Source organism: Rhipicephalus sanguineus, chromosome 2 (assembly GCF_013339695.2).
Source record: "Rhipicephalus sanguineus isolate Rsan-2018 chromosome 2, BIME_Rsan_1.4, whole genome shotgun sequence".
NCBI classification, from domain to species: Eukaryota; Metazoa; Arthropoda; class Arachnida; order Ixodida; family Ixodidae; genus Rhipicephalus; species Rhipicephalus sanguineus.
In genome coordinates, this window is record NC_051177.1 from 44,652,778 (window position 1) to 44,667,671 (window position 14,894).

Consider the following 14,894-nt stretch of genomic DNA (forward strand, 5'->3'; position numbering starts at 1 on the left):
TTTTACCGCATGCAACGTCCCTTTAAACGTGGTTTCACTTTAGCATGGGGCCGCTATGCCATCAAACCATCTATTCAGGGGAAATCTACATTGCTGCAAAGCCACACTTTAAGATTAAATGTACAAGGGGGTGAGAAGTTCATATGCCACACTGCCATAGGAATACATGGGATAGCGGCCTGCAAATTTTGACCACCCTTAATTTTTTTTTAAGATGGGCTTATATAAGTATCGCAAATTTTAAAACGTAACGTATTCTATCTCACAACTTGCACCGCTACTGCTATTGTTTTCCGTATCTAGGCTGTGTCTGGTGTTCCACATTCAATTTCCTTTTGTATTAATTATGAGTATGTTTCTTCTTTTCAACTATTTGCAGCAATTTGGCGAGGTGGAAGGCGTCGAACTTCTCAATTCCGGTCTTGTAATTACATTCAAGACACGGAAGGATGCTGAGCTGGTAAGAGCTTTGCTTTAAATTGTTCATTTATGAATAGGTAGTTTATTTAAGCTGCAGTCTCACGCATTATGTATTCTTTAAATCATATCTTTCAACTTTTCCCAATTTTTCTGTAGTTTATATGTACTTGGACTTGTTTTATGAGTTTGTGAATTTCACATTATTTAGTAAAAAATCACAGCATATCCACGGAGTGAATGATGAATGAGTGGGCGAAGCTGCGGAGGTTCATCGGTAAACCGTGAATCTTCCGTGAATTCTGCCCAGTACATCATCACCGACGTGAGATCGGGCGCGTTTATACTAAAGGTTCGATGAGTTATGGCGACTTGCAGCTCACTTTAATTTTACATGTACGCTGTGAATTTTCATTGCTTAGAAAACCATTGCTTTAGAAAACATCTGGCGTCTTTTCGTTTTGCTTTAGAACCATCTGGCGTTCTTTCGTTTTGCTTTTACAAAACATCTGGCGTCTTTCGTTGGTTTATTTCATCAATCAACGGCGTTTTGAACAAAATTTTTATTGTTTAATCACGCACAGGAGAAATCTCACCAGGCACTACCTTGGAGGTAAACAATGGCTGCTAATGGGAATGAGAGACAGAAGAAGTCGGCTTTTAGCTAACACTTACACTTCTACTTCTACTAATGTTTCCTACTGGAACATGCCAATGGCTGCTAATGGGGAATGAGAGACAGAAGAATTCGGCTTTTAGTTAACGCGCACGCTGCGAATTTTTTATTGTTCAACAACGCACAGGAAAAATCTCCCACCGGCACCACCTTGGAGGTCAAGATCTGGTACTAGCGTTACGACTGGTTACGCACTACTACGAGGGATGAACGGGTGCCGCCTTAAGGAGCTTCGCCCCTAAAAATAAATTTTGTCTCCTGTGTAACTTTTTAAGTCTCCCGGTGGTGAAAGGACACCAATATGGTACTTCAAACTTCTTGCAAGTTTATACAGACATGTTTTTGAAGCGGTGATATTGGCAACACCAAAATCACTGAAAAAGTGTTGCATAACAAACAGTGTGTTGCTCTTCAGTATTTGCAGTGCCAGGTTTGTTTTAGAATATGCACTGTGGCCAGAGGTAAACTTAAATAATCTGCACATGTACTACTCCTGAAGCAGTGGGTGGGAATGCTGCACAAATTGTGTTCATCTTCACCATGCTGCACAGCAACATTGTAAAATTGCCATTATGCACTATCGTAAAATCCTGAGCAAGCGCCCCTTCCCCATTTTGGGAGATTTGAAATATGCACCACTTACCGAGTAAGCCCCCCCCCGCCTCCCATCATTTTTTTTTTTCAACCTGTCCTCCGCTACACGGTCCTGCAGCACCAGTTCCTAGGAACCCAAGCTACGAGTCTTTAGATACGTGCACAATTTCTTAGTGCTTTTACAGTGTGGTGCCTCAGGATTGCATTCTGAGTTGTCACAAATTATAGGAACATTTGAAGAACATCTCTCCCTCCTTGTCATAACTAGGCTTGTGCGAATAGTAAATTTTAGGTTTGAAGTGAATTTGAAGCAAATAGTGATTTGGTCGAATAATTTTGAATCGAATTCGAAAAGTACATATCACGTATTATAAAGAAAAATGAGCATATTTGTCATGACCCCACTAAGCTGCATAGTATTTTTTTTTTTAATTGAAACAAGGCATGTGCAAATGTCATTCTTATTGATTGAAAGGGAAGTGGAAGCAACTTTGAACTGTAGCAGGATTTGACTTTCGGTAGAATGCAAGTGATAACCTTTAAAATATGTTACGTTTTAAACTTTACTATAATTAGAGCATATAAGCCAGTATAACAAGTTTTTAAACTTACAAAAATGAATCGATGTGAGGGTAATTTGTTCATTTAACCTTGAAGCGGGGCTTCGTGGCAGTGCGGATTTGCCCTGGACAGGTGTTTTCATGGCATAGCACTCCTGCACCGAAGTGAAACTACCTTTTCAGGGGATTACATGCGGTTTGTATACGTCTATTCGTTCATTTAGACTACTTTGAAATTTAGAACAATTTAAGTTCGTTTCGAAGCGAATTCCAATACTGTAATATGTTCAAATATTCGCACAAGCCTGGTCATAACACATGAAATTTTACACGAAAATTCCTTCATGTTCAGTAAAAACAGCAAATGCATGTGTATTCTATGAAACATTTCATTACGCACAGGTGTGCATTCTTAGAGGCTGTTTCGCCGCCGTCTTGAAATTCGGTCCACGCCACCTCGCTCACATTACAATCGCGAAGATGCCTATAACTTTACTGGTAGCCATTTAGAGCTGTTTCTGATGTAGTGGTGGCCAGAAAAATAAAATTAAGTATAAATTCACTAGTGTCACTTACTATTGTCAAGAATAGCATGGCAGCGCCATGATGAAACTCTCTGAGTTTTGTGAATGCTCGCCAAGCATCTGAATGCTTACACGTGGTTACACTAAAGGCGTCGCATTCCTCTTGCTGAAGCATGCACTTGTTTTGTAGCAGTTAGTGACGTGCCTCAATACTAGAGGGTCATAGTTAAAATGCCATTGTCAAAATGTTTACTTTTTTTGTGTGTTTACCCGGTGTACATATGCACCGCACTGACATTACTTCTGTGTGTGTATGTGGGTAGGATATGATGAGCAATATCAAGCCGAAATCTGAGTGACATCACACCAGAAAATCGATCACCCATTTGAAACTAGTCATGCTAGCCAAAGAAATGCTATTCAGATTTAAAAAGCAAAACATTTTATTTCATTTTTTTATTGTCCGTATCTCCTTTTTAAACCCGAGAAAAACTCAAATTTTCATCCAATATTCCTAGAGCATCTTGAACCCATGACATAACACATGAAACACCACTTTATGATTCCATTAGGTTCTTAAATCTTTCGTTTCAATTCACTCCATCCCACATGCAAATTCTAAATCTGTGCTGTCTCTGTACTCTAACAGTAATTTTAAAAATGCGAGAAATCTGATTGAAAAAAATGTTTAATGAAGAATAAAAATAATTGCCACCTGACAGGGAAAACGTCTGCAAAGGAATGTTTGGTTCTTTCACAAAAGGCATGCCCGACCTTAATGGTGAGTAACACTGGCTTCTATTTACTTGCACAGGGTGTGTCTCAAGGGTCCGAGTTCAAGAACAGGCCATTGCAGTGGGCATGGTTCAAAGAACCGTCACGGACAACTTCTACGAGCGATTCTGCGTCAGCATCCAACCTGGCTCAGGATGACTTGGCAGGAGATGATGAGGTTAGATTCCATAACAGTTTTTCACAGATTCACGGGGAGGCAGATTTTTTGTCACACCGAATGCGAGGATGAGCAGGCATCCATAGTTTCGCAGACTTCTCTACGCATGCACGAATAGAATGCACGTAGTGCTAGTGATGGTGACTTAGAGATGGTGTAGTGAAGCAGCTCAATCAGCAATTTGAAGTGGGTGCGTAATAAAGCTTTCATCAGTCATTGCTTTATATTGCATCTGTGTTGTAAGCACGTTATGCTAAGGATAGTGCTCACGGATTGAAACACAACAAATTAGGGCTAAGTAATGCATGTACAGTAGAAGCTCGTTATAACGAAGCGGGATATAACGAACTAATGGATATAACGAAGCAATCGTAATTCCCCTTGAAATTCCCATAGACGCCCATGTATTTAAAACCTCGTTTTAACGAAGCTAACATTTCCTCGCAATGGATATAACTAACCGTTTTTTTCCCCACCGAGCATTTACTGATCATTATGGTAGCCGGCAAGTCAATGTCTTATAGCGCGCAACGGTTTACGTCCCATCACGGATGCGGTAATTCAAAACTCGCGCCTCGCGCTCCCGAGGAGCCGCCTGCCAACACGCGCAAGGGTGCGCGTCTGCCTGCCTCCCCTTTCCACTGAAACTCGTGGACCCACCCACACACGTCACCCGGCCTCCCCTCTTCCGCGGAACTCGTGGACCCGCCCGCTCTCCTGTTGCGCGCGTGGACCACATGGGCGGCGACACGGCGACCGCTGGCCTTTCGCTTGTCGTTCGCTGCGTGTGCATCAGAACAGCGTCTCTCTCGGTTCCCACGCTAGACAGGAGATGGACGACGGCAACGGCAAACGAAAGCGCAAAACGATTACAATCGAGCAGAAGGCGGCTATGTTGAAAGCCGTTGAGTCCGGCGTCAAGAAGAAAAAAGCTGCCCAAGATTTCGGCGTAGCGTTGAGCACGGTACCGGAAGCGTGTAATCGACCGAATTCTACTCAATATGAGCATGAAGCACGAGACTACAATCGACCTCTACATGGCGATCGAGATGCTACAGGCTGCTTGGATGTCTGTAACAGCAAGCACGATCGCCAACTGCTTCCGGCATGCCTCATTTGGTGTCAACAGCGGCGGTGACAGCGAAGATATCGGTGCTTCTGCCAATGAGGGTGCCGCGGGTGACCAAGACCTGGCATCGTGGCACGCTCTCCTTGGTGCCGGAGTTGTGCCCGACTGTGACACCTTCTGCACGTACGTCAGTGCCGATGCTGACGCTGTGACAACGGAAGAGCTGACAGAGGCTGAAATTGTGCCCGGTGACAGGGGTGGTGAATGACGACAGTGACGAATGTGTCGACGACAGCCCGGAGTTGACGAATCCGATGTTCTGATGTCTGTGCAAGCACTGGGTGCGGCAGCGGCCGAAAAAGCCATCATCCATCTGAGGAATACACGGCAGAAGTCTATTAAGGGGAGACCCTGCTTCTGAAACATGTTTCTTGTTTTTGAGCATATCATTATGAAACTTTCACAGCTTATGTATTTTTATGTGCTGATTTGAAACATGCAATTATTGTTCTAATACAATATGTAGTTTTGAAACTATTAAATAGTTTTTGTATTGTTAGGAGCAGGCTTTATTTATAAACTGGGAGAGTTATCAAGCAAATCAGCATATCACAATAACCTGGAATGAATACTCTATGCAATAAAAAAAGAATGGATGTTCTAGGCCCATTTGAATAAAAGTTATGGTACGTTGAACATTTGGCAAGTGAGCGATGTCGAGCTCGGTGAAACTGGGATCAAGCTGGGAATGTTCAACATACCATAATTTTTGTCCAAATGGGCCTGGAACGTCCATTCTTGTTTTACTGCACACAGTATTAATTCCAGCTTATTGTGATATGCTGATTTGCTTTATACCGTATAAACGCGTGTAAGGGCCGCACTTTTTTTTCAAGAAATGAGGGCCAATTTTCAGGGTGCGGCCCATACACGCGACATTTTTTTTTTTAAAGTAAAAACGCACCAGTTAGCGAACGAAGAGCGTTTATTGCAGTATATGACATTTCTGGCGACATACGTGCTCAATTGTTGTCACTCGGCGAGTCCTCAGACTTGGAGTCCGAGATGAGATGGTGTGCTGCGAAGCGCCGTCACCCCACAAGCAGTCATCTTCCGTGCCGTCCAAGCTGTTAGATATCCCGGCGACTTTAAAACATCGGGACACAATGTCTGTCGACCCTGAGCTCCACGCAGATAGGATCCACCCAAGTACAGTCGCCAAGGCTAGTCCCTTCACACGCAGCATGTCCGTTGTGAGTGCAAGACCATTATTCCGCACTTCAGTCACATAGCGGAGCAAGTCTTCTTCCAAATCGGGAAACTTGCACTGCTCTCCTCGGAAAGCACGCTTAGTGCTGTTGGTGTTTCGCAAGGCTTCTTTTTGAGCACACCAACGTCGAACACACTTCTCGTCATCGTCGAATTTTCTGCCGGCGGCACGTTTCCCATGCTCGAGAGCATACTCGATCACCTTCAACTTATAGCCAGCAGTGTAGCTATTCAGGTACTTGCCCATCTTGCTAAAACGTGAACGCCGTGTAGAAAACAAGCTAGCACGAAGGTCATCGAACAGTGCAGAAAACTACAGCAAATGGCTGGCTGAACCATGTTCTCTGGCTGAACTGCACAAACTAGCACAAACCGAACAACGCGAACGCCATGCCTACAGTAGCCATGCCAAAGTTGGTGATGCTAATGCCGATATGGATAGCGCCGATAGTGCGTTTGTATAGAGATGTGAGAAGCTAAAGGTAAAATCCTGCTTTAACCTTTAGTTGGCGGGTCTATGAATACTAATAAAAAAGTTAAAATTTTTAGCCCACTTAACGAACATCTTAACACGAATAAAATCCAAAAATATATACTCTGGTGACGATGATGATGGTTGCGTTTCCTTGCGCCATCTATCGACTACGCCTAGAAGCTTACGCGCGCGCGCATTTTGAATACGTATTGGTTGAGGAAAGTGTGGGTGCGGCCCTTACGCGAATTTTTTTTTTTTTAGAATATGCACTTAAAAAAAACGGGGTGCGGCCCTTACACGGGTGCGGCCCTTACATGCGTTTATACGGTAACTCTCACAATTTATAAATAAATCTTGCTCCGAACAATATTCATGAAATATTTGATATTTTGAAAACAGCATAGTTTACTAGAAAAATAATTGCATATTTGAAATCGGGACATAAAAATACATAAGCTGCGAAAGTTTCATAAAAATGTATTCAAAAACAAAGAAATATGTCTCCGAAGCAGGGTCCCCCCTTAAGGACTTTTTTTCTGCTAAGTGAGCCGCCAGCTGGTGTGCCGAGTTTGGCGTGAATAAAGTAACAGTTCTTTGCTGTTCTTTCCTTTTTTTTTCTTTTGCTAGTTTTTCTCCGTGCGACTGCCGTTTTTCTTTTGCGTGGCGGGCTGCTGTGGGATTTGGTGGTGAGTACATCCTCTCTTGCGTGCTAATTGTCGGTAGAAATGGATATTGGCTATAACAAACTAATGGTTATAACGAAGTAATTACGACTCCCCCTTCAACTTCGTTATAGCGAGGTTTTACTGTAGTAGAACCCCGCTGATACATTTTTGAAGGGACTGTAGGAAATAAACGTAAGAGACGGGAAACGTAAGAGCCGAAAAACGGGAAAAACGACAAAATATTTAGTGGTGCAGAATTTTATTTCAATGCTTACGAGCAGCACAAAAATTGGCGTGCTCAGCCGCGATCTAGTCGATGGATAGAAACACGGAGCTGGGGACGGCCTCATCCACAGAAATGTGATCAACGTACGGTATGTGATTTTTTTAACACCAACAGCTGTAGGCATGAAAGAACTAAGCACACGCAATCACGACCAGCGCGGCGAGTCCGACCGCGAACCGCGTGCACGACCATGCGAGCTCCAACCAGCTCGAACTCCTCCCATCCTCCGACAAATAACGATGATGATGAGTCTACGCCAACGCGATGGCAGAAGTGAATGCCAATCTCAAAGGCCTTGCTTTCGCGAGCAATTACGTCATAGACGCCATGTTTGTGCAATACAAATCTCAAAGGCTATGCTTTTGTCAATAGTAAATGCCAATCTCGAAGGCCTTGCTTTCGCGAGCAGTTACGTCATAGACGCCATCTTTGCAATTTGAATCTCGAAGGCCATGCTTTTGTTTGAATCAATTGAAAGATTCTGTTGCTTGCGCCTCTCATGCGGCTAATATTACGGTCAAACGAGGCCAAGCTGCGTGAAAATGCACCACGGCCGCTCTCTTCGGTAGTCACTCGGTCGGCTCCGAGCGCACTTCGCGACGTATCATACGGGAACGGTCCGACAGTTACGACGTAACAGCGGGGTTCTACATTGTATCCTATGGGAGCTATGACGGGACCGGCGGAAAACGACGTAAGAGCCGGGAAAACGCAGCAGTGAGGAACGTAACAGCGGGGTTCTACTGTACTCTAATTTTCACCATGTTCAGTTTGTGGCATATTGGCATAACTCCAATTCGAACACTTACAGCATAGCCGATATTACGCAAAGTGGCCAGACTCTTAGCAACATGATGCAGTTATCTCAAGCAACTTTGCATGGTAGTCGTTATACTAAAGTTGTGATGTCGTGTTCCATACCGTGAGCACTTTACAGTTGACGCTTTTTACAATGAACCATAATAAGTGAACGAGAGAGGGTTACCGTGTCCTCTCTGGTTTAGCCCAAATTTGAGCCACAGCTTATTGTGAAACAGCAAAACTTGGCACATAGCACCGTCGAGTGTTTGAACCTAGAGGCAGTACAAACAATTATGCAAAAGGATCCAAACAGGGTGTCTACCGACTGGGAAAACCGGGAATTCTCAGGGATTTTGGATAGTCTGGAAATTCTCAGGGAAAACTCAGGGAAATTGTGCTCCCATCAGGAAAATCCACAGTAACTTTATTGAAAGGCAACGAAAGTCGCGGTAGCGCTGGCTCAATATTTTGTGAACGCATTTTTCAAATCAAACGGCCGCTGCGGCTGCAGGGAAGTGGCGCACCTCGATGCTGTCATCGCCTTCAGAGCGGTGAAGTGGGAGAGAATCCGGCTAATGCGTGGCATGCGGAAACCATGAACCACGACACATTGTATCGCGCAATGTTGTCAGGGTGTTCTGTGGCTACGTGGTGTAGTTCTGTACTCTTTATCGCGCGTGCTATGCGTTAGCGCCCGATATGGTGTTTTTGTTATCGCTACGTGTCAAGTAACAAGCATGATTAGGTGTAGAAGTGGTAGCAGTAGATGTAACGAGCTTGAGTTATCCTGCAAGCGATCGCGATCGTTCAGGAAGCGGATGTCTTCGACAAGGCTGGTATCTGTCAAGCCATCCCGATCAGCGAGAAAAAAAGACGACGCTTGTTGGCTGTTATTGGAGAGCTCACTCGCTCTGATCCCGAGCTTCAGAGATGCTCTTTTGGACTCCGTGAAGAATAGAATAAATTTCCAGGCGAGAGCTGGCGTAACTAACGGGCCCATTCACAGCAAGTGAAAGCTTTTTTCTTTCTTTTTTTCCCGATGAGGGCACTGCTGAAACAAGTTTTAGGCAGTCGACCGATATTTTTTAGGGCTTCAGCTCGCAATTACCAGCCACACCACGTGGATGTTTGCTACAACGCCGAATTACAAAACTTTTCAGAGCCAAAGCATAGCGGCGACCGAAATTCGCGACACCAACACGGGTCCCATTTGCTCGATTCGGCGCGCGATGTCGGAAAACAGTAACGTTTCCACCATAATCGGATGTGCCGTAATTCAGGCTGTTGCCGTGCTTTCATGCGATCTTAGCCCGCAGCTATATTGCTTTTTTTTGTGCGATAGCAATTATATAGACACTCCGACGCGAATTTTTTGCCTTCGCCATGATCTTCCCTATCAAGTCCAAATCGCGATTACATCAACCCGCGCGTCGCATGCTCCATGTGCGAGTGAAAGTGCGCGAGCGCTGCCGACGAACGGGGTTTAAGCAGAGATGAAACGAGCCGACCGTCTCATTCGCGCGGTGGGCACCTGGATAGGAGCCGCCGTGTTGGGAAGGGGGGGGGGGTGCTGGCTGCGTGAGTCCGACAGGAAGTGCGTACTCTGTACCAGCGGGCGTGGTCGCGTGCGCCGCGGTATCTTTAGTGGGGATCAGCAGACGGCTCATACCTTTGTAGGTGTTGTGCTCTAATTGCAAAACTTTCGTTGAAGCCATAGCAGTGGCAGATCCCGGGGGGAGGGGGGTAGCGGCGATCCCCCCCCCCCTCCAAGCCAGCCCCCGCCCCCTCCCTTCAGTGCCTGTCGTCCACCTCCTTTGTCAGGCTTGCTTGTCGAGTTTGCCCCCTTTGTCAGGTTGCTTTGTCTACCACTGCCCAAAAGGGGTAAAGAGAATCTTGTCCCTGCTCTCTGCCTCTCTCATCGCTCAACCTTTTCCTGCTTCCCTATGCACATTTACAACGAAGGCTTCTTAGGTACCGCCATAATCCCCTCTGGGCTGTTGTAAATACGCGTGACCCACCAAAATGCATGCTGAGTGGGGGCAATTCAGCCTTTGTAAACCCCCCCCCCCCCCCGTTAGGTACCTGAATCCGCCCCTGAGCCATAGATAGGGCACTCCTCTCAGTGCAGCGGCTTCGTTTTCTGAAGGAGCGAGCTGCCAGCCTATATATTCATATAAAATTCCTCTTTGTTGCTATCGGATTTACTCTTTTGCTCTTGCGGTGAAACTGTGACTCTTTTTTTCTAACGTGGGATGGTTTTTGATGTTTTGAGTTCGTGGAGAGCAAATGGTTCGGCTGGGCAACATGGTAGCAAAGGCGTTGCACTGCTCTGGGCAATGCGCGAGCAGCAGAACAAGCTCAATTCCACAGTGCATTAAACCCGTGTGGCGACCACTGCGCACAGACTTACGCAGCCTCCGTCTCGTCATTGATTAGCCCGGCGTGACTCAGCTACCTGCTGCAACACGCTTCCGATAAAAGACAGCGCCACGCAGTTCCGTCGGAGGCTTACGTCACCACCGCTGGCTATATAACCCAAGCTACCAAGCTTGGTTTCATGTTTTGTTTCTCTAACCTTCCGAAGCGCAGCATCGGCATGCTTGCCCTGCTGCTGCTATTACGCTAATAAACAGCGTTTTGTTTTATGTTGGGATCCGTCCTTCACCCACCCCGCATCCCACATCTGGTGACCCGGACGTGATCCGGGTCGGCATCAGCACCTACTGATCCTGTGTGCGACACCCGAACCAGCGCTGCTTGTCAGGTGTTCGCTGACACCACGGGTGTCACCCTAACCGAGCCACCTCAGACTGTCCCGACCACGCTGGTTGGCTTCGAACATCATACTGTCCCGACCGCCGATCCTGCCCAAGCTGTCGAGACGGCAGACGAGCCCCCGGCACCGCCCGCGACGGCAGACGAGCCCCTGGCACCCGCGGCAGCAGGCGAACCCGCAGCAGCAGACGAACCCGCACCATGGTCAGTTGGAACTATTCCCCAGCCGATAACAACCGGCTACACATGTGGCGGGGACCACCCTCCCGCGCCAATCAGCTGTGATGCGTCCAACGCACGATTGTTGGCGTTGCGTCTACCACTGCATTTAGACCACCCGATTCCAGTCTCCCCGGACGGACCAGCACAAGGCCACACCTGGCACCCCAACCCTGGTCATCCCGCAGAATCTGGGGCCAAGGCCCATCATCATTCTGGCGCCGCCACGCATGATGCTGCCCCCCTCGTTTGCCATAGTCCCAGGACAGCCCCTGACACTACAACAGCTACAGGCCATGCTGCACGTGCAGACCATGCTGGCCCAGCCCACGCGGGGTCCGTTCCAGACAGACCAGCGCCAGTCCCTGGTGTAGATACCGACGTTCACCCAGCCGCAGATATTGGCGCAGCACCACCACCATCCCGTCATGACCACCACGACGGTGTTGCATCCGGCGCCGCCGCAACATCTCCCCGTGTATGTCTCGGCGCCCATGACGTCGGCGACGATACACCACCAGCCACAGGCGCCTACTACACCGGCGCCACCAGTCGCGGAGAAGCCCGTGAAAGCGCCCACGTACACAAGCGTGCCCGGTGCGACCGCTCTTTCGCGGATCCACTCGGCCCTCCTGAAGCATCTCTCCGCAGCGCCGCCCATCAGCGGAACGGCTCGCAAAATCCACTAGGTTTCTACACCCGTCCTCTACGCCACTCTCAGCCCCGACCCCCAGGAAAAAATGGAGCACCCGTTCGCTACTCCGTGTTACCGACCAGGACAGGACCGACTCAAGCCCGCGTACATCGCGGCGAACGAACCTGGCAGCGCCACTCTTTCAACTGGCGTCCGTCCACAGCCACCGTCGTCGCAGCCCGCTCCTTTCACGACACGCTCTTGACGTCTGGTACGCCTCCCAGGTTTCTACAGACCCTGAGGGCTCTGCACTCCGCGGGGGGGTGATGTGGCGACCACTGCGCACAGACTTACGCAGCCTCCGTCTCGTCATTGATTAGCCCGGCGTGACACAGCTACCTGCTGCAACACGCTTCCGATAAAAGACAGCGCCACGCAGTTCCGTCGGAGGCTTACGTCACCACCGCTGGCTATATAACCCAAGCTACCAAGCTTGGTTTCATGTTTTGTTTCTCTAACCTTCCGAAGCGCAGCATCGGCATGCTTGCCCTGCTTCTGCTATTACGCTAATAAACATCGTTTTGTTTTATGTTGGGATCCGTCCTTCACCCACCCCGCATCCCACACCCGCATTTGTTTCGTATTTACATGTGGCACTCTGGCAAGGCATCTAACTGCGATTGCTGCATCTCAGGCTCAACAAAATTCTTTTTTTTTCACGCAAAAAATTTAAAAAAAAGTTTTTTCATGTTGCCATATTAGTCAAGCATTCTTGTGGCATTTTCAGTTTGAGATTTATCCTTCAGTAACTATGCCTTGCATGAAAGGTCGAATTTCAGTTTAACGAAGTTTCGATATAACGAAGTGAGTTGCCACTTTTACCAACTTCACTGTATTGAGGTTTAACTGTTCTATGTACTATTCAAATGGGATTAAGTCGTTTTTATTTTCTAACGTGTGTATTAGAGAGTGACATCACCGAGCGATATGGTCTCTACCCATCTTGACATAAAAAAAAAGTTCTGCTTCACTCAGGGAATTTTAGCAAAAACACTCAGGGAAAACCTGGAAAACTCGGGGAATTCAGGAAAGTCAACTTGGTAGACACCATGATCCAAAGTAAAATGAATATTTCAATTGTGTATGTGAGAAGGCTTTAGTCATTAATTCCATGCATTGCCACTGCAGTCGAACCTGGCCTTGGAGGAAGACCTTCTTCTTGTGGATGATGAAGAGGAGGAAGACAGCGAAGCGCGCTCCTGGCGACGATGATGGCCTCACCTTCACCTGTCATCTTTCTTCTTTTTATTATTATTTTTTTTCTATCGTGACGCTTATTGTCAATTTTCTTGCGCGCTCCATTTATAATGTATTCCTGTACATATTGTGGCCTGTTGCCTGATGTCACCTTTTTTTTTTATTATTACAACCTTGTGCATAAAAGAAATGTTGTACTACACCCAGTCATGCCACAACACAACATGGTGAATGCAGAGCTTCGTTTTTTTTTTTTTCATTTTTCTTTCGTGGACTCTTATATTCTCCCGTTTGTAGTTGATGCCACCCTTTCATATTTAGTTGCCTTCGTTCTCGCATGGTAATCGTCGAGTCATTTTTGGCTTCTTGTGTAGTTCTCGGCACGTTCTGTAGGCCAGTTTCAAGGCTGCCACTCGTGTCTCGTGGCATCTTAGTTGTAGTTGGAGCAAAGGTTTGCCTTGGATCAGGTTTTAGGGTTATCACACCTTCATGTAACATTCATTATTCTATCGAATTATCTCTCTCCTGCTTTGAAAATCATTTGCGTTCGTGCGCCTAAGTTTGAAGCAGTCTTTTCCTCTACCAGTTCATAACTTGGTTTCAGAGCTTTAGACTCATTTTCATGCTAGTCGGCTTTGCGCCATTTTGATGTGATGGACTGCAGTGACGATGTTTGTTTAGGTCAGCTAGTGCAGCAGCTCTGGCATGGTGGTTACCTTTAGGATTTCAGTTCTTTCCTTGTTTTTTGCTGAACGTGCATTCAGTGCCTTTAAGTGACAGCTTTTGCTCTGCTGTTCAGTTAATATGGCTTTGTCTAATCCTCGCCATTTTTTTTTTCTTTTTTTGTTCCTCCCGTGCTCTTTTCACCAAATGAATTTTTTGTCTTGCTTGGCAAGGTGTGTAAATAGTTTATTTTTTTTTGTTTTTTCTGCGCGAAATAAAACTTCTGAACAGTATGCAACATGTTACACATGCAAAAGACACACACAGTGTGCATGGTATGGATCTTGCAACTGCAAAAGAGGCAAAAAAAAAAAGAAGTGCCGATGAAAAAAAAAAAGAGAGAGAGAAAGAAAAGTGGAATAACCAAATTTGTCACCTTTTGCCAGTTTTTTATGGGTCCACACAGGAAAAAAAAAAGAAAAAAAGAAAAAAAATGCTGTTGCGGCAGAGACACGTTTACGAACACTACTCCATCCCTACCCTCAAACAAGTACGAAGATGGAAGACAAGAAGAAAACAAGATGAAGCAAGAAGATCAAGAAGATTGATGTGGTTCGAAGATTCAATAGACGGCAGGGTATCGTAAGTATAGCGGATTTGAAAAGCACAAAAGCTAATTTTTCGTGGTTGTGTTTCAGAATGACTTGCTGTCTTGAGGAAGTTGCAGTACGAAACACTTTTGGTGAAAATATGGTAAGTGACCGTTCCTGCTTGATCCCTAAGCATTAGTATTAAAGCACTGATGTTTGTGGTAATGATATAGTAGGTTTCCTTTGTGTGGGATCTACCTTCATGCAAAAATAGAAAGCGAGAAAGTTAGGTCTGACTAGACTGCATTCTTTCATTTCCATTCTCTCCACATCACATGCTGTTGGCACAATATTGGCTTGTAAGATTAGTTTTGGGCCACCACTGTCTCGGCTAAGCCGATGCATAGCAGCATGAAATGGCAATCTCCAATGTTTACTTTTAAAGAAGTGTTTTAGTTATGCGTTCCC

The 14,894-nt window shown here is 46.2% G+C and overlaps 1 protein-coding gene across 1 annotated transcript in view; it reads left to right on the forward strand.

Annotated features, from left to right (window-relative positions):
• LOC119382842 (RNA-binding protein 26-like) overlaps nucleotides 1-14,213 on the forward strand; it is a 100,748-nt gene extending 86,535 nt beyond the window's left edge. Inside the window, 3 exon segments of the mRNA XM_037650719.2 lie at nucleotides 380-460; nucleotides 3,586-3,723; nucleotides 13,105-14,213. Of these exon segments, the coding sequence (XP_037506647.1) occupies nucleotides 380-460; nucleotides 3,586-3,723; nucleotides 13,105-13,188 (303 nt within the window). The 3' untranslated portion in view covers nucleotides 13,189-14,213.
• Nucleotides 14,214-14,894: the final 681 nt, after the last annotated feature.